This window comes from Oryx dammah, unplaced genomic scaffold (assembly GCF_014754425.2).
Source record: "Oryx dammah isolate SB20612 unplaced genomic scaffold, SCBI_Odam_1.1 HiC_scaffold_28, whole genome shotgun sequence".
Taxonomy (NCBI): Eukaryota; Metazoa; Chordata; class Mammalia; order Artiodactyla; family Bovidae; genus Oryx; species Oryx dammah.
In genome coordinates, this window is record NW_024070212.1 from 98,536,766 (window position 1) to 98,557,479 (window position 20,714).

The window sequence follows — 20,714 nt, forward strand, 5'->3', positions numbered from 1 at the left end:
TATTTTTCTTATTATAAGAAAAATAATTTATTTTCTGTTACTATTATTTCTGTTATTCTTCTTATAAGAAGAACATAAAGCTGTTCTGAAGAACATTAAGCTGTTCTTCTTATAAGTGTCCCAGGTCCTACTAAGCCTCTCCTTTGGGGTGGAGGGGATACATTAGCCTACAATCCCATGGAATATGTAGTATTTTCCCATTTTACAGGTGAGAAATCTGAGGCTCAAAAAGAAGTTAATTTACCTGAGATCTCTTAGCTAGGAAGTGGAGCTGGGATTGAGTCAAGTTCTACCTGACTATAATTCCATTTACTCAACTTTAAGCTCCTTGATCCTGGCTATTTTGTTTACTGTTGAATCTCACATAACTGGCATGCAATAAATATTTGTTGGGTGAATGGATAAATAGATGAATGAGTGGACACTGCTTCCCAACACTTGAACGTCCAGCCATTAAGCTGTTAGCCACAGACATCTGCCTCTTGCAGGGTTGTTTTGGGCAAATGACAAATCTTTTCAGTGGTTGATAGTGATAGGACAGAGAATTTACAAAATGTTTCAGGAGACTTCTAGCTAATCTTTCTTTTAATCCTCTCCATGACTGTGAAACTAGTGTGGCATTTGAATTCATAGAGCCCCTTGTGAGTTTAGGCTAAACCTGTTTCTAACAGAAATTTTGACAAGTGTGTTTTTCTTAATTTGATAGGTGGTATCATTCATCAGAGTTGGATCTGTGTTGATTCGAGAGCTTCTCCTACTTTGGATTCTGTAGCAAATAGGACAATGGTGGGAGGATGTACCTCTCACACATTCTTACTGCTTCAGGGCATTTCAGCATTCCTACACTTGATACCTAATCTTTATGCTCTGTGTTTCCTTGCTGTTTATTGTTGGTCTTCTCTTGTTATCACAGTCACCGTTGCTTGCTTATATAGTAGGTTCTTAGATCAATGATTTCCAAAATGAATCATAAGCTTTTCTTTCCTCAACATGCTCATTTTAGTACACTTGACCTTCTCATAGTAATTGCTTGTGTCTATATCCTTTTCAACAAATAATTATTAAGGAGACACTTTGTGTCAAGGGCTAGTTTAGATGAACTTCCAAGAGAAGCTGCTCTGTGAAGGTGGCAGAACAATTGTCTAAAGACTTCTGAAGTACTTGTCACAAGTAGCTCCTTAATAATGTTTATTAAATTAATTAATAACTTGTAAAAGTATTAGTATAATGCTTAGCTTTTCTAAAACTAGTTCTCTTTCCCTTCCTCCTTGACCTCTCCCATTTTTTGCATCTTATCAATCATCATGTCCTGACCTCCTTTCTATCTTGAATCCATTCACCTCAGGCAAGTTCCTTCTGCTATCATCATCTTTTGCTACAGCCTTCTAAACTAGTCTCCCTATCAGTCTTGTTCCTTGCCTTGCATCCATATTGTCCATATTGCCAGACAGAGTTCCTGTTAAAATACAAATCTATTTTTTAACAATATGAGCAATTTTTAAGTGTACAATTCAACAGTTTGTATTCAGTTCAGTTCAGTTGCTCAGTCATGTCCGACTCTGCAACCCCATGAATCGCAGCACACCAGGCCTCTCTGTCCATCACCAACTCCCGGAGTTTACTCAAACTCATGTCCATCAAGTCGGTGATGCCATCCAGCCATCTCATCCTCTGTCGTCCCCTTCTCCTCCTGCCCCCAATCCCTCCCAGCATCATCTTTTCCAGTGAGTCAGCTCTTCACATGAGGTGGCCAAAGTATTGGAGTTAAATATGTCTATATTGTTGTGCAACAGGTTTTTGGATCTTTTTCGTCTTGCAGAATTGAAATTCTGTACTATTAAACAACTCCCTATTTCCCGCTTCCTCCAGTTCCTGATAACCACTGTTCTATTTTCTGTTTCAATGATTTTGATTACTTAGGTACCTCAAAAAAGTGGAATCACTCAGTAGTTGTCTTTCTGTGACTGGCTCATTTTCTTAGCTTAATGTCCTAAAGGTTCACCCATGTTGTAACATGTGACAGGATTTCCATCCTTTTTAAGTCTCAATAATATTCCATCACAAGTATATACATACTATATTTTACTTACCTATTCATTCATCTGTGGAAATTTGGGTTGCTTCCACTTGTTGACTGTTGTGAACAATACTGAATAAAGGTGTGCATATGTCTCTCAGAGACCCCATTTTCAATTTTTTTTTTTGATGTATACCAAGAAGCAGAGTTGCTAAATGATATAATAGTTCTATTTTTAACTTTTTTAGGAACCAGCATATTGTTTCCATAGTTATTGTACCATCTTACAATCCTACAAATAGTGCACAAGGGTTCTAATTTCTCTACATCCTTGTCAATGCTTACTGTTTTCTTTCTTTCTTTTTTTGAATAGTTGCATTCTAATGGGTGTGAGGTGGTAACTCACTGTGGTTTTGACTTGCATTTCTCCATTTCTCATTTGTTGCAGAGACTGTCCTTTTCCCTTTGATACATATGAGGGTTTATTTCTGAGCTTTCTATTCTATTCCATTAGTCTATATGTCTGTCATAATGCCAACACCACAATGTTTAATGCAAAGCTAATTTTGTTTTTCCTTTCATAAACCCTTTTTTGGATCCTCAGAGTAAAGTCAAAATATCTGATCCTGGTCCTCACCATCTCTGTGTCCTCACTGCTTGTTCTTCTCTGATCTGTTGGTTCTTGTCTCAGTTGTATACTGCAGCTGTACTGAACCTCTTTCTCCTTCAGTTCCACGAATGAGATGTGACCTTTGCCACCTTTGGGTCCCTGCCCCAGCTCTTCCTCTCCCTAGAACATAATCTTTCTGTCTCTCATTGGCCTGGCCAAATCCTATTTAACCTTCAGGACTCAGCTTAGATATAACTTTCTCTGGGAAGTCTTTTCTAATCTGCCAAGATTAGTTAGACATCTTTCCTATATGCTTCCATAATACCATAGTACTTATCATTGACTTTAATTTACTCTTTTCTTGTGTATGTAGCAAAGTAATCTTACATGCTAGCAAAGTAATGCTCAAAATTCTCCAAGCTAGGCTTCAATAGTATATGAACCAAGAACTTCCAGATGTTCAAGCTATATTTAGAAAAGGCAGAGGAATCAGAGATCAAATTGCCAACATCCATTGGATCATAGAAAAAGCAAGAGAATTCCAGAAAAGCTTCTGCTTCATTGACTATGCCACAGCCTTTGACTGTGTGGGTCATAGCAAACTGTGGAAAATTCTTAAAGAGATGGAAATACCAGACCACCTGCCTCCTGAGAAATCTGTATGCAGGTCAAGAAGCAGCAGTTAGAACCGGATATGGAACAACAGACTGGTTCCAAATTGGGAAAGGAGTAGGTAAGGCTGTATATTGTCACCCTGCTTATTTAACTTCTGTGCAGAGTATATCATGCGAAATGCTCGGCTGGATGAAGCACAAGCTGGAATCAAGATTGCCAGGAGAAATATCAATAACCTCAGATACACAGATGACACCACCCTTATGGAGAAAGTGAAGAGGAAGTAAAGAGCCCCTTGATGAAAGTGAAAGAGGAGAATGAAAAAGCTGACTTAAAATTCAAAACATTCAAAAAACAAAGATCATGACATCAGGTCTCATCACTTCATGGCAAATAGATGGGGAAACAATGGAAACAGTGACAGACTTTATTTTGGGGGGCTCCAAAATCACTGCAGATGGTGACTGCAGCCGTTAAATTAAAAGACTTGCTCCTTGGAAGAAAAGCTATGACCAATCTAGATAGCATATTAAAAAGCAAAGATATTACTCTGCGAACAAAAGTCCATCTAGTCAAAACTATGGTTTTTCCAGTAGTCATGTATGGATGTGAGAACTGGACCATAAAGATGGCTATGAGTGAAAGTTGCTCAGTCATGCTCGACTCTTTGCGACCCCATGGACTATATACAGTCCATGGAATTCTCCAGGCCAGAATACTGGAATGGGTAGCCTTTCCCTTCTCCAGGGGATCTTCCCAACCCATGGGTTGAACCCAGGTCTCCCACATTGCAGGCGGATTCTTTACCAACTGAGCTATCAGGGAAGCCCAAAGGAAGCTGAGCACTGAAGAATTAATGCTTTTGAACTGTGGTGTTGGAGAAGATTCTTCCAAGTCCCTTGGACTGCAAGGAGATCAAACTGATCAATCTTAGAGGAAATGAGTCCTGAATAGTCATTAGAAGGAAAGTTCTGAAGCTGAAACTCCAATACTTTGGCCACCGAATGTGAAGAACTGAAAAGAACTTAGAAAAGACTCTGATGCTGGGAAAGATTGAGGGCAGGAGGAGAAGGGGACGACAGAAGATGAGATGGTTGGATGGCATCACTGACTCGATGGACATGAGTTTGAGCAAGCTCTGGGAGTTGGTGATAGAGAAGTCTGGTGTGCTGCAGTCATGGGGTTGCAACGAGTCAGACATGACTGTGTGACTGAACTGAACTGACTTTGTATGTAGATTATAAATTTTTTGAGGTCAGGGTCTGTTTTATTTGCATTGGCCTCCATTGGTTCCTTCATAGTGCCTGACAATGATAACTGCTTATCATATTTGTTGGTTGATTGAGTGAATAAAAAATCAGTAGCATTTTCTGGCTCAAAAGTATTTTGTGATTTCCTCACTGGAAATCAGTTTCGTAACCTTCAATGGCACCCCACTCCAGTACTCTTGCCTGGAAAATCCCATGGGCGGGGGAGCCTGGTAGGCTGCAGTTCATGGGGTCGCTAAGAGTCGGGCATGACTGAGCGACTTCACTTTCACTTTTCACTTTCATGCATTGGAGAAGGAAATGGCAACCCACTCCAGTGTTCTTGCCTAGAGAATCCCAGAGACAGTGGGCCCCCGTCTGTGGGGTCGCACAGAGTCGGACACGACTGAAGCGACTTAGCAGCAGCAGCAGTGGCTTATTAGAATTGCTTAGGAGTTTTTTACAAAGTACAGATGCCGAGACCTCACACAAGGCCTATTGAGTTAAAGTCTTGGGTGAGACCCAGGCATCTGTATTTGAAAATAAATTAACAGGGCACCATAGGTTATCTAGTACACAGCTAGGGTTAAAACATGGAACTCAAAATAAACTCTTAGCCTGGTATCCAGTCCTCTCTGCTGTAGCATCATCCTGCCTGTTTTCTTCTAGTTCTCTTCCTCTTTCACAAGTACTCTAATTCAGGCAAACTGGCTTTATGTGTTTACTAAATGCAGTGTGTGTTTTCCTGCCTCCTTATTCGTATTATTTCTTCAACCCAGAATACTCTTTTCCTTTATCTTATGGAAATCTTCCCCCTCTTCAAGACTTGGCTCAAAGGCCACTTATTTCTGCATAAAACCTTTCCTGATTGTTTCCTTACCATTGCTACACCTCCCTCCCTCTCCCTTAGGTAGTCAAAATGTTTCCCTCCATTGATCTTTTACAGGGTTTTTTTTGGGGGGTACCTCTCTTATTACACATTTCACCATGCATTAAAGTAATTTTTGCTTTAGTTTCCTTGCAGCAGTGTAAGCTCCTAGAATAAAGGAGGAACCCAGACTTCAGGGTCAAAAGACTTGGGTTCAGATCCCTATCTCAGATCCATTGAATAGCCAAAGGCAAGTTAGTTAAATTCTCTGGGCTTGGTTTCTTTATTCAGTAGAAAAGGATGACAAGAATGTTTCAAGATCTTGCAAGGTTCAAATGAGGTAACTGTGAAAGTGCTTTGTAAAATCACTTGCTGGTTATTATATAATGGCAAACATAGTGTCTCATTCATCTGTATACTCCTAATCTCCCAACAGTACCTCATGTTTCAGTTCAGTTCAGTTCAGTCGCTCAGTCGTGTCCGACTCTTTGCGACCCCATGTGTCGCAGCACGCCAGGCCTCCCCTGTCCATCACCAACTCCCGGAGTTCACTCAGACTTGCGTCCATCGAGTCAGTGACGCCATCCAGCCATCTCATCCTCGGTCGTCCCCTTCTCCTGCTCCCAATCCCTCCCAGCATCAAAGTCTTTTCCAATGAGTCAACTCTTTGCATGAGGTGGCCAAAGTACTGGAGCTTCAGCTTTAGCATCATTCCTTCCAAAGAAATCCCAGGTTTAGAAGATACTTTTATAGGTATTGGCTGAATGATTGAATAGGGAGGAAAGGAAGCAAACAGTAAACATTTTATGTCATCAAAAAAATGAACTTGAGAAAAATCTTCCAGTGATTTTTAGTACCTGTACGAATGTGTAGAATTCTTGCCTCATGAATGGAATAATTTCTAAATGGCTTCTTAAATTGTTCAATTGTAAGACCTCTTGCATAGTTACCCTTTCCTTCTGTAACTAATTCACTCGGCAATTTCTTTTCTACCCAGACTAGCTAGTCAGACGTGTTTCTGATATGCTCAGAAGGAACAGAACTGAGTACTGGACTTACAAATAAAACAATAGACATACTACTTGCCCAATAAATCTTTAAGTCAACTAAAGTGTTAGGATGAGGAAATATTTTAATTTTTAACCAATAATTTGATGTACTTGGCAGTGTCAGGAATGCTTTTTTAAAAAATAACTTTTTTTTCTGATTATGAAATCACACATGCTCATTAAAGAAGTAGCTAATATTTCTAGAATGTCAAGTTTGGCATGCATTTTCTTTTTTTACCCTGTGACAACTTGACAACCCTGTGAGATGTAGACATTATTGTTGCTATCTTATATAAAAAGAAGCTGAGAATTAGATTAAATAGTACCTGAAAAGCTCTTCTTTCATTTTATCTACTTAGCCCAATTTTCAAGTCTTAGTTTAAATTTTCACTTCATTGTATTGGCTTTTCCTAATAGTTCCCCCTGCACATCTAGATGATTACTTAGATTATTATTCTCTTTGATAGTACTCTTCCTTTTTTCACTGTAGCACATATCGTAACATATAATTCTTTATTTATTTGATGTTTGTTTATTGTCCCTCTCCCATATATCAATTCCAGTAGGACTGGGACCATGTTCTGTTTTGTTTACTACCAGCAACAAGTAAGTAGCAGGTCATTGAAGGGCATGGGGTTGGTAGAGGAAGTAGTGGACCTCCTCAGTTACTGCCTTTATATTAAGCTCAGGAAGCTAAAGACCACATTCTTAGATGCTGGGAATTTGGAGTGTTAGAGGGCACCACAGTTAAGACGGACCGTTGTGTTTAGTGTGATTATTCTCTTCCCTAACTTACTCTCTTTACAAAGCTAATATGGGTTACTTTGGCTTCTAGGCAAGGATGTTATAGAAGGACTTCAATTGTATGATGTGGAGTTTAGCATGGACTGCCTTTCAGTTCTATCCCACCATATTATATTGTTGTTCCATACCCTTGGGCATTGTTTTTTTCATGAGTATCTTTGAAAAAATTGTTGATCCATCCATGAAATCAGGAAGGAGAATGTACCTATGTTGATACTGACTAACTTATCCTGTACATAAGTTCTTAGAAATACTTTTCTGGGAATACGTAAAAGATAAGGAGACATTCATGAAGATTAGAGAAAAGAATGTTAAAAATTTGAGAGATAGAGGCTGGATCATACAGAGCCTTATAGACCATGGTGAAGATTTTGAATTTTATTTTAAATACAGCAGGAAGCAATTGAAAGATTTTAGATAAGAGAGCTGTAGGATGCAGTTTGCATTAAAAAATAGCACTTTGGCTGCTGTGGAGAATAGATTGTAGAGGAACAAAAGTGAGGACAAGGAGACCAGTGGGGAGAAACACGGATTATATGAGAGAATGTGGGTAGCTTGTACTGGAGTGGTATCTGTGAAGATTTTTAAAGGTCTTTTTTAGAAATAGAAACACAAGGTCTTGCGACTTTGATAAGAAAAAGAGTAAGGAATCAAATGAGGCCCATTTTCTAGGTGAGTGGTTGTTTCATTTACTGAGATTTGGAAAATTTGCAGAACGCTGATGGAATGCCTACTCAGCCATGTATGTATTACCTGAGATTTTTTTTGTTAACATAACACTTAATCAGAATAGTCTGTTTGCTGTGGAAGACCAGACTCAGCCTTTGAGCTTTTTAAGAATAACACATCACTGCATCTTAAAGCCCTTCCATGGACAAGACCTTTTTGGTCTAAGCTCTAAAGACTGAGGTAGCTGATGAGAGTAGATTCATGGAGAGTGTAGAAGGGATCTCTATATGTAGATAAATGGTTGGAGATGCTTAATTTGTTCGTTAATTCAATTCCCTTCTATTGAGGCTTACACTGATCTAGCAATGGCATTGAATCTCAGTGAACTCAAGAAATGAAGTCAATTGTGCATTAGAACCTTGTGAATTTATTTGGAAAAGTATTCAGAATTCAGCACCTTGGTCATTCTCTGCTTTTAGCTGTTTAGAAAAATTTCTTAGAATTTAGCATCCCCAAAACCCCTTTGAGTGATATAATATCCAGATCTGCTGCTTTGTTTGAATTGAGAGTTGGCCTTAGACTAGCGTTAGCTGCTTCTCAGAGAGTCCAGTGACTGATAGAGAAAAGATAATTTGGAACATGTTAATAGAAAAAAATCTAGACTTAACTTGACTCAAGATTAATCATCTCATTTTTCTCATTTCCTTTCTCATTTTTCCTGTGTAGCTTGCAGGATCTTAGTTCCCCAGCCAGGGATCGAACCTGTGCCCCTGCAGTGGAAGCATGGCATCCTAACCACCGGACCACTCAGGAATTCTCTACTCTGTCATTACAGAGGGCACATAATTCCAACATTTGAGATGGTCTGAAACCAAAGAAAAGGCTCTCTCTTTCTTTACAGCTGTAGATACTTACATATACATGCGTGCTCAGTCGCTGTCATGTCTGACTCTTTGTGACCCCCTGGGCTATAGCCCACCAGGCTCCTCTGTCCATGGGGTTATTCAGGCAAGAATACTAGAGTGGGTTGCCATTTCCTCTTCCAGGGGATCTTCCTGACCCAAGGATCAAACCTGTGTCTCCTGTATTAGCAGGTGGATTCTTTACCACTGAGCCACCTGGGAAGTTCACTTATGTATACACCAGACCTCAAATCTGTTTTCTCTGCAGTTGAACCAAAACTGGCTGACTCTTTGCCTGCCCCTTCTTTTGATAACTCCAGCTAGTCTTTGTGAATTTTTGTGATCTTGCAGGTAATTAGTTATCTATTTAACCCTTAGCCTTTAGAGGAGATTTCTCCCTGCACTTGGAGTGACTGTTGAGTTAGGAAGCTGTTTTCTACATAGCAAATTGGAAACCTGTCCTACCTTTTTGCCTCTCTACCTACCATTTGCCACTAGAAGATACCATTTGGGCTTATAGTTTGCCTCTAAATTTTGCTTGACTTTGTCCTTATCCATAGGCCAAGTTGTATGTTGATATGGACAGAAGAGGTGGAAGAAATGATTGGCTTATTTGATGATAGAGTCTCTCCTCCCCCACCTTTTTTTTTTAATTGGAGGATAATTGCTTTGCAGAATTTTGTGGTTTTCTGTCAAACATTAACAAGAATCAGCCTTAGGGACACCTATGTCCCCTCTCTCCCAAACCTCCCTCCCATCTCCCTCCCATCCCACCCTTCTAGATTGTCACAGAGCCCCTGTTTGAGTTCCCTGAGCCATACAGCAAATTTCCATTGGCTATCTATTTTACGTATGGCAATGTAAGTTTCCATGTTGTAGTTTCCTTTGATATAAATCATCTTAATTAGAAACTTAAACCTCTTTTGGTTTCCATTTTCATTTTGTCCACTGTCAAGCCCTTACTCCTGAGATCTGGTGAAGGGGGAAGCAGGGTCTGTTGTCTTCCTTAACAGATTGCTTTGTTCACTATGAGTTCAATCACAAGGTGAATGTCAGAAGTTCTTGTCTGAATCTGGAAAATGTGAGGTTGTAGTAGACATGGGGTAGCAAGTTGGAGGGAAGAATGTTTTATTTATTTTTTAAAATTTAAATTAAAAAATTGTTTTATTGAAGTAGAGAAGAAAGCTTTCAAACATGACCTTAGTAACTATGTCGCTGGTGAAGATATCATGGAGGTGGGGATGGGAAAGCAGACTGGATAGAGCAGTCAGGAGACCTAGGCTGATCTTAAATCATGTCTGAGACAATTGATTGCTAGTAGAGTGTTATGGGGCAAATAAAATAGTCTTAGTGTTATCTTAGTTCATTTCTTTGAGAAGATTAGTTTTACAGATTTATCTTTTAATGTTTACTTTATTTAAACAAATTTGATTTTGATTATGAGATGTTTACAGTAAGAGTTAAAGATCTGTGGGAGAAGTTTAGTCATACTTTTTGAATCTTGTGGGTAAACAGTCATTTTGATGTTTATAGTAGTTTATGTGCATAGAAAAACACTCGTACTACTTCAGGTGCATTAAACAAACATGTTCTTAAAGTGGTGAGCGGGCTTTACTTAGTGTCTGCAGGAAGTATGAGGAAAAAGTGAGTGGTATCTTTATGGCCTCTTCTAACTTGGCTTTTTCAGCTACTGATAAAAGAAATGCCCTCTCTAATTTTCAAAAAGAGATCTTAGATATATCTTTAAGTCCATGTGATTCTGATCACTTTAAAGAGTCTACAGATAGAGTGATCAAAAGATCCTCAGAATTCCCTTCCACTGAGTGGCCAGACAGGCTGTTTTGTATTTTGCTTTGTATTTATTGCTACCGTAGTAGCTGCCATATAGTGCATGCGTGCTGAGTCGCTTCAGTTGTGTCGACTCTTTGCGACCCCATGGACCTTGGCCCACCAAGCTCTTCTGTCCATGGATTCTCCAGACAAGAATACTGGAGCAGGTTGCTATGCCCTTCTCCAGGGGATCTTCCCAACCCACGTCTCTTATGTCTCCTGCAGTGGCAGGCAGGCTCTTTACCACTAGTGCCATCTGAGAAGGCTTCAAGTAGGCATTATTAAATGTTTGTTTTGCGTGATATGTATCAGAAAATTCCTCTAAAAGCACATCTCTCTTTTTGATCTTAAATTACAGTAATGACAGAAATGGGAGGGCTTCTAATAAAAGAGGGAACTTAAAACTTGCCTCTATTATTTAAATGTACTTAATCATTCATTTATTAATTCAGTGATTTATTATTTACCTTACTGGATACTAGACTTAGAAACTTGAGAAAGATCTGGTCCCTGTCATCAAAGTTATACTACAATATGATAAGCAGTGGTAGAAATACATACAGGGGGCCCAAGAGGCACAAAGGATGGGATAGGGTATCAGGAAGTGCTTTCCAATATAAGCGACTCAAGTTGGGTTTAGAAGAATGAATAAGAATTAGCAAAGCTATGAAGGGGAAGAAGAGTATTCTGCATAGTAATTAAGCATATGTGAAGGCAGAGAGAGTTTAACGTTTAAATATTCTGAAATACATCTTGGGCTCCCTTTCTCTTTGACTCAGTTCATTACTGCTGCCTGCTTGAGTCGCGCAGGTCCCAGTGGACCTCCTGGAGTGGAGGCTGAACCGTGGCGCACTCAGGCTTTGGCAGATGTGTGGATGTGCACTTGTGTGGTGGCTGTGGAACCTCGGGCTGAGAACAGGGGGCTTCTTTAGAGCATGAGCCTCCCACAGGGCGCTCTTGGGATGCCTGTCCCGGAATTACCCAGGGCAGTAACAAAGCTTTCTTTTCTTCTTTAAACCAAGCCAGCAGGATGGGATGTCTGCTAGCCTTTGTGTTTGGAGCCAACCAACAAACACACAGGGACCAGCACAATGGCATTGTTGGGCTTCAGTGAAAAGTAGGTCGGGGCCCAGGCCCTCCTCTCCAGAGGGCCCATCCAAAGAACAGAGGTTGGACAAGCCTCTGATTTGGCTGTTTGGTATTGATGCTGGTTTCTGATGGGCTTTCTGACTTACTTTTGGTGTGTAACATTGTAGGATTTCTTCCCATTGTTTCTATCAACACCTCTATTTGGAATCTGAGTTGCCTTTGACTCTTTTCCCTTAGTTCTCATATCTACCACTCAGTTGCTAAATCCTTTAGATTCTACCTCTGTTTAGTCTAACTCTAGACTGTTTTTTCATGCCTGTAATAGCACTATAAGTCAGGTGTTTGGTCATCTCTCATCTGGGCTGATGCAGTGGCCTTTAAACCTCCGTCTAGGTCCTTCTCTCTCCTGTTAACACCATGAGCTTTCTAAAATGTAGTTTCAGTCATGTATTAGTTTCCTAGGATTGCCATAACAAAGCACCACGAAGTGAGTGGCTTATGATGATACAAGTTTATTTTCTCATAGTTCTGAAAGCTTGAAGTCTGAAATCAAAGTGTTGGCAGGGTCTTGCTCTCTTTGAAGGCCCTAAAGGAAGAAGAGCCTTGCCTCTTCCTGGTTTCTCTTGGTGTTCCTTAGCTTATAGACACATCACTCAGATCTTTGCCTCCACTGTAACCTGACATTCTCCTTGTTTGTCTGTGTCTCCTCTCCTCTTTTTGTTAAGATATTAGATTAAGGATCCATTCTACTCCAGAAGGACCTTATCTTTACTTGATTACATCTGCCAAAGACCTTATTTTCAAATAAGGTCACATTCACAGATAATCAATTCATTGAATCTTCATAAGTCTATGGATTAGGTTCTATTATTATTCCCATTTTATAGATGAATGTTAAAGAGTAACCAACGCAGGTCACACAGCTAGTCAGAGGTGAGATTCAATCAGAGGCAGCCTAACTCTGCAGTATGCGGGCTTCACCACTATGTTGCACTGCCTGGCTTCACTTTTTAACTTCATTCTTCTCCCCTGCTTATGCTTCATGCAGGGAAAGAAAAAAAAAGAGGAATAACTACTAATCGCTGCACTTGGTGTTCCTTTTGTATAAAATGTCTTTATTACTCCAACCCTGCATATGGGCTTCCAGGAAATAGAACTGAATCCTCAATGGGTGATGACCCAGGCCTAGTGGGAAAAGGTATTCCAGGTAATGGGGCCAGCAATGTGCACAAATGTGCAAGTAAGCAGGGATCAGACCCTTATAAACAGGAGTGAAAGACTTTGTATGACATGCTAAGGATTGTGGATTTTATCCTAAGAGTAATAGGGCATCAGTGAATAATTTTAAAAGGGGAATGACTTAAGGTTGGCATTTAGAAGGTTAATCTTGGATATATTAAGGAAAATGGATTGGAAGGAGGGCTAACTCTATTCAAGATGTAAGGAAAAGAAAAGAAGCCTACTTCGAAAGCTAGTAGAGTAACCCAGGGGAGGAATAATGATAAGATATTAATAGTGGAAAGAATGAGTTGTATACTTTGAGCTAAGCTAAGCATGTGCTAGACATGTTAATACTTTGTATATCTTATCTCTCTTTATTTTTCCCTGCCTTTGATTAAACACCAAATCACTTTGGTTCTGCCTCTGAGATGTCTCTAGATATTAACCTCTTTTCCATTCTCACTCCCAGTCTTTTTCAGGCCTTTGTTGCTTCTCACTTGGATTCCAGAAGCCTCCTAACTCTTCTCCCAGCCTCAATTCCTGACCTTTCTGTACCGTTTTTACATTACTGTTAGAATGATATTTCTAAAGCACATCTGGTCATTGTCCTGGGTGAAAAAAATTATTTATTTTTGTGTCATCTCTACTAGACTGTGAACTAAGGGCAGAGATTGGCCCTGCTTAGTTTTGTGTTTTCACGTAGTCGGTTTTCAGTATTTCTGTAGGTGTATGGATAGAGGTGGGTGGATCTTCCTCGGGATAACCCCTCTAGTTAGGTGGCAGCAAATGATGTCTGTTAGTGGAATGGCAGTACATTCATCTGCCTTAGGTAAGTGCCCTAGCTCTAGGCTTTTTGGGTAGATTTTTCACAAAGGAATAATAATTCTTAGAGTTGATATTTTCTTTAGTACCTCACTAAATATGCCTTTGAACTACTATTCACAGATAAGTTTGTTTGATTATAGATATTACTACTTTGATAATTCAGAGTTAAGAAAGGTTAACCATTTTTTCTTGTTCTTCTGACTGGTTATGATTGGATGAGGTTATGATTAGAATCAGCAGGAATCTAGAACAGGAGTCCTGGGTGTAGTGCATGTTACCTCAGGGAGAAGTATGTATTGCCTAGTCCTGCTTCAGAATATTCTTTGTATGTACAAGTTTATGTGTCTGTCTGTGTCTGAGTGGTACCATCAGACTCTATAGGGGATATATGGAAAGAGCCATTCTCAGCCTTTTAGGATCCAACTCAGATATTACTTTTTCTCTGAAATTTTCCAAACTCTTCAATATCTACTTTTATACCCCAAGTATTTACTTCTGCTGAAAGGTTACTAGTATTATTTGTTTACCAATGTGTCTTTCATGAACTTCTTTATGGTATAAACTGAGTATTTATATACCCACATTTACTGTGTGGATGGGACTCTTTCACTGGGGGATACAATGTTGATGTAAATGGACAAGTTCTTACTCTCATATGGGGGTGGTAGGAAGGGGAGGAGTGCTCAATAAGTATTTGGAGAAATAAGCTGATATTCCTGAGTGGTGAACTGAGTGTGTGCTTACCTGTTCCTTTGATAATTTTCTAGAGTGTGGCATATGATTTTTTACATACATAGCAATATTGTTCAGTCACCAACACATATTTGTCTATTCAGTGCCTTTTAAGAAAAAAGTCTTTAATGAAATCAAGTATCACACTAATGAAATGGCAGAAACTCTTAACATTTTATTAAACCATGAGGAGGAGAAGCAGGTTTTGGTGTACGTGAACTTGGGGAACAGTCACTTAGAGGTATTAAGTCCCTCTGACACATTTGATCGGCTGATATTATAGTTTTCTGAACTTGAAAGTTAAAAAGAGCAACAATAAAAATTATAAAATCTCTCTCTGGCAGGTATTTAAATGTGTTGCCAATGCCTTCGGTTGGTTTGTAGGGCTCCCAAGGGAGTGGTCTGGAAGAAAATGAAAGCAAAGCGGCTGTTATCCCCAGTCCAGACAGCTGAATGTGTGGGGACAGTTGTTCTTGCCTCTGCTTCCCACAGAGGGATTTGTTCGGAGCACACACCAGCTGAGTCTGCATGTGGCGTTGCTTATGGGGAAGTGGATATTCCGACTAATGGGCACACAGAGTGTGTAGCAACTTAGAAATCTTCCTTGTTGGCAGATCTCAAACTTCCTTTCCTCATACATGCAAAGGTCTTGAGACAGTGAGAAGTTGTGGTTTCTGAGAGCCCCAGAGGCTTATCAGCCCCACCGAAGTATTCACTGAAGGCAGGCAAGAGAAATGGGTTGTAACAATAAACTCCATTTGATTTCCCTCTCTGGTCCTGGGTTTGTGCTTTTTTTTCCATCTTGTCTGGAAAAGTCAGCGCCTAATAGCCAGTGTGATTCCTCACCTTGTCTCACCTCTCTCCTCTGCTCTCCACCCTGTGGCTTGGTCTGTGGATTTCTCAGACTTTCAGAAGACGTGGTGGGACAGAGTAAACATGCGTTTGTCTGAACCGAGAGTCCTGGCTTACCCTGGCCCACAGAGTACACATACAGGCTTTTTACCCGCCTTTTCTGCCTGGCCCTCAGTGGGGAACCTGAGTGGCTCCTGAAGTCAAGCCTTCCATGTTACACTGTCATGGTGCCAAACAAGTGGACTACAACCTTGTCATACCTTTTTTACTCTCAGAGCTAGAGAAATTTGTCTACATGAGCTGTCAGCTTCATTGCCCCTCTATAGCTTGGAATTTGCAAGTTCACTTTCCTTTTAGCAAATGGGCACCTCAGATGTGAACCGTGAACAAATTCAACTAGAGTGAAGAGGCTAAGGTGCTATGCTAATACCGTCATTATGCGTTGTTTTGAGATTTCCAAAGGTGGATTATCAAACAAGATGAAGCAGATCAACAGGTTTCCCTTTTGAGAAATTTGGCGTATTTTTAGCCATTCTCTCTGCCTTGCCAAACCTGATCTGTTTCATCCAAGGATCTGAAATGCTGCCTCATGCTGCCCCCAACTGGTTCGTTTTGGTACTCATGTTACCACATCAGAGAATCTAAGATTATATGAAACTTCTATTATTTTTTTTCTTAGCACTTTGATGTATTTGTATTCAGTTCTTATAATAACATCATGAGGTATATGGATCATGGGTTATCATACCTATTGTATAGATGGGAAAACAGAAGGAAAGCCTCATTAGTCGATTTGTCCAAAGTAAAATGGCTGTTTAGAGGCAGAGTTGGACTAAAATCCAGATTTCTTGTCTTCTCTCCCATTAGGTTCTCTAGTCTTTTGTAAAACCAATATCACCCCCCACTCCGAAAAGGGATGAAGTGCTTATTTTTAGGCTTAGAGGAATTTGCCCCTTTTTCTTCCTTGGAAGGAGGAGGGAAATAATACATCATGTGAGGTTTGAGTAAATTCATGAATTTAATTAGCAAAAAATTTTGAGCTCCTCTTCTGCATGAGGCTCCCTGGTCCAGGTGCCACGGCCTCTATTCTCCAATTTAATACAGGGGTAGAGCGTGAACTCTGGAGCCAGACTGCCTGAGTTTGAACCCTGGCTCTGCTGCTTAATAACTGGGTAACCTTGAGCAGGTTGCTAAACCTCCAAATACCTCTTGTAAAATGAGAATAATAGTACACTTACCTTAGGGTTTTGTGAAGATTAAATGATGTAATTAATAGTAAGTCCTCAGAGTAGTGCCTGGCACAAAGTAAGCACCAACTAATAGCAGCTGCTGCTGCTATTGTTGTTATTATTATTATCTCTGTATGAATAGACTTATTTGCTCTTTAAAAACAAAACAAAACAAAACAAAGCAGCTCTTTGTGGGTATGAATGAAGAGGAACTAAAAAGCCTCTTGATGAAAGTGAAAGAGGAGAGTGAAAAACATTCAGAAAACGAAGATCATGGCATCTGGTCCCATCACTTCATGGGAAATAGATAGGGAAACAGTGGAAACAGTGTCAGATTTTATCTTCCGGGGCTCCAAAATCACTGCAGATGGTGATTTCAGCCATGAAACTAAAAGACGCTTACTCCTTGGAAGAAAAGTTATGACCAACCTAGATAGCATATTGAAAAGCAGAGACGTTACTTTGCCAACAAAGGTCCGTCTAGTCAAGACTATGGTTTTTCCTGTGGTCATGTATGGACGTGAGAGTTGGACTGTGAAGAAAGCTGAGTGCCGAAGAATTGATTCTTTTGAACTGTGGTGTTGGAGAAGACTCTTGAGAGTCCCTTGGACTGCAAGGAGATCCAACCAGTCCATTCTGAAGATCAGCCCTGGGATTTCTTTGGAAGGAATGATGCTAAAGCTGAAACTCCAGTACTTTGGCCACCTCATGTGAAGAGTAGACTCATTGGAAAAGACTCTGATGCTGGGAGGGATTGGGGGCAGGAGGAGAAGGGGACGACAGAGGATGAGATGACTAGATGGCATCACGGACTCGATGGATGTGTTTGAGTGAACTCTGGGAGTTGGTGATGGACAGGGAGGCCTGGCGTGCTGCGATTCACGGGGTCACAAAGAGTCGGACATGACTGAGCGACTGAACTGAACTGCAGAATGACAGACAGCCAAATTTCTTGAACGAGTATATCTTCACGTAGTTTCCACTTAGCCTTGTCTCCTACTCACTCCTCAATTCACTTTGGTCTTATTTTGGTCTTAACCACTTTACTGAAGCTGCTCTAGCCATGGTTGCCAGTGACTTCTTATTTATTTATCTGGCTGCATTGGGTCTTGCTGCACGCAGCATCTTCTGTTATGACGCATGGGCTTCTCTCTGGTTGTGTCCCATGGGTTCCAGAGTGTGGGCTCAGCAGTTGAGGCACAGCATGTGGGATTTTCAGCTCCCAGACCAGGGATTAAATCCTCATCCCTTGCATTGGAAGGCAGATTCTTAACTACTGGACCACCAGGGAAATCCTGCTGGTGACTTGTTAGAGGCAAATTCAGTAGACACTTTTCAGGCTCATCTTACTTGATCTGTAGCATTTTGCTACTTTGGTCATTTTCTCTTTTGGAATGTTCTCCTTCTTTGGCTTCTGTGGTGACATTCTTGCTTGGTGGTTCTTCCTCTGCCTGCTTCTGTAAATGTTCCAATTGTTTGGGATTCTGTTAATTTCCCACCTTACATGTTAAACCCTGGGCAATCCCATACATTCCTTAGCCTCAGTGACTACTTCAGCTCAATGTCATTACCTCCTAAATGTTAGTCTCTAGCCCAGATTTTGCTCCTAAACTTTAAACTGACTTGGTATAGGGTATCTCCATATGTCCTTAAGCCCAGCATGTCTTAGTTATACTCCCTGTTTTTTAATATTGCCTCTTCTAAAAACCTCCTCTCCCTATATTCTGGATATTTAATAATGGCACACAGGGGCCAATAGCCTGCAATCCACCTAGGAGCTTTTCATTGTTTTCATCCTCCTCATCAAGGCATTCATCAAGTTTTTTTGACTTTGCCATCTAAAATCTTGAATCTTGCTCTGTTCCAATGCCTCTACTGTTGCCTTAACTCAGGCATTCTTCCTTCACCAGGATTATTGCAATAATTTCCTAACCTATTTTCCCTTCTCCATATTCTCCACTCTAATCCATCCATCATACCATTGCTGAAATAATCTTTTCCTTAAAAAAGCAAGTATGAACATATTGCTCTTTGGCTTGAAAGGCTTCTTTTGTTCCCCATAGACAGGATAAAGTCCATATACTTTAGCAAAGATATCAGCCTCACCTCTCATGTACTCTGGCCACACTGAGTAAATTAGTTTTCTGAATACACCATATTCTTAACCTATAGCTTTATGTCTGCTGCTCCCTCTGTGTGGACTTTCTTTCCTGCTCCCCCAAGTCATCCTTTGAACCCCTCAGTTCCTTTGTGCAGCTTTCCCTGACATGCCTAGATTGAGTCTGTACCTTTATCCTTTGTGCTGTCATACCTATACAAAGCTATCTTTTAGCATTTGCTACATGATATTGTTTGTCTATATCCCTTAATAGATTGTGATCTCAAAGGAAGGTGCAGCATCTACCATAGTGCCCAGATGCAGAATAACTGCTCAGTAACTTAAAAAAAAAAAAACTCTGTCTTCTAGGTGTTTACCCTCTAGTAGTTTTACCCCCACCCTAAACGTTGCTGACAAATGGTAGCTGGGTTTTCCTTCTGTTTTGCAGTATATCAACTCTGGAAACCTGGAACAGTTGCTAGACAGTAACCTGCATTTGCCCTGGACTGTGAGGGTGAAACTGGCTTATGACATAGCAGTGGGCCTCAGCTACCTTCACTTCAAAGGCATTTTCCATCGGGACCTCACCTCTAAGGTACGAAGGCTTTACTTAGACAACTCTGTGAGACACTATCTCCCATTTACCAAGAAAACTGCATTAAGAAACCAGTCATTAATGAGCTTTGGAATGTTGGAGATCTCTTATAAATTCAACATTTAATCATGGAAGATACAGCTTATTACTGTGTATAGCTAGTCCTTAGAAAGCCAAACTTGGCTCACAGCAGGTTCCTTTCATTGTTGAGTCCATCAGCACATACATCTTGAGAACCTTTATTCTTGGTTTCACTCACTACTGAATGTATGTTGCAGGAATAGATGGCACGAGAACACGTAAGAGATTCTTGCTCTTTACGGGTGACAGCAGTCAAGGCCGTGTGGGAACCTGCCTCTTTGTATTCTCTCCCATGGTCTCCAGCAGGGGTTCTGTGATTTTTAGTCACTTGAGTACAGGTTTTGGAGGCCATAATGTACTGACCCATTTTCTTTCTGTGTGATTGAGTTTCTGCCATCTTGCCAGTTCCTCTTTTGCATCAGCTGGTCTCTGTAGTATTCTCTTGCTGTCCAAATTGCTGTGTGACCAGGTTAGAAAAGAGTTGCTTTTAGAGGAAGTTGGCTAACTGCAAGGCAGACACCTCAGGGCCAAGTAGCACAGGATACCACATGACAAGGCTTATATAAATAGTACTGTTTGTACTACTATATATAAAAAATAGATAACCAATAAGGACCTACTATATAGCACAGTAATTCTACTCAATACTCTGTAATGACCCATATGGGAAAAGAATCTCAGAAAGAGTGCAGATATATATATATATAACTGATTCAGTTTGCTGTACAGCAGAAAGTAACATAACATTGTAAATATATGCCAATAAAAAAATTTTTTTAATAGTACTGTTGGACCATTGATATGGGAACTGTAAATCATCTAATACAACTTGTGTTCAGAAGCTGGTTTAGAAGTCTCCTAGGGAGGCATGTGCGGCTTCCCAGGTGACTCAATGGCAAAGAATCCGCCGGCCGGTGTAGGAGACGCAGGAGACCTGGGTTCAGTCTCTGGGTCGGGAAGACCCCCTGGAGGAGGAAATGGCACCCACTCCAACATTCTTGCCTGGAGAATCCCATGGACAGAAGAGCCTGGTGGGCTACAGTCCATGGGGCCACAAAGAGTCAGACACAACTAAGCTCTGAGCACAGAGGCATGCATGCAGGGGAGGTGTGTGGAAGTGTTATACCCATCCAAGAGCAGCGGCCACTTCATTCTGCACCCTCAACACACGCATATGCACGTGCATACACATACTCATGCAGCTCTTCTGTCCTGGATGAGGGGTAAGGAAACCTGGTACAGGAAAAAGTTTGCAAGGGGAACAAAAGCAGCCTGTGCTCTCAGAGCCAATAGACCTAGAGCAGTGAGTCCCTGGCTACCTCCCATTAGAATGGTTCTGGTGTTCTAAACAGCAGTACTGTCCCCAAGGGACCCTGGCCAT

General features: G+C 40.6%; 1 protein-coding gene across 2 annotated transcripts in view; it reads left to right on the top strand.

Moving 5' to 3' along the window:
• The window catches only part of TESK2 (testis associated actin remodelling kinase 2), a 137,322-nt gene that overhangs the window by 104,331 nt on the left and 12,277 nt on the right, over positions 1-20,714 (top strand). For both annotated transcript variants that reach the window (XM_040231309.1, XM_040231310.1), the window contains exon 5: positions 19,106-19,252. In XM_040231309.1, the coding sequence (XP_040087243.1) occupies positions 19,106-19,252 (147 nt within the window). The remainder of the gene's footprint in view (positions 1-19,105; positions 19,253-20,714) is intronic.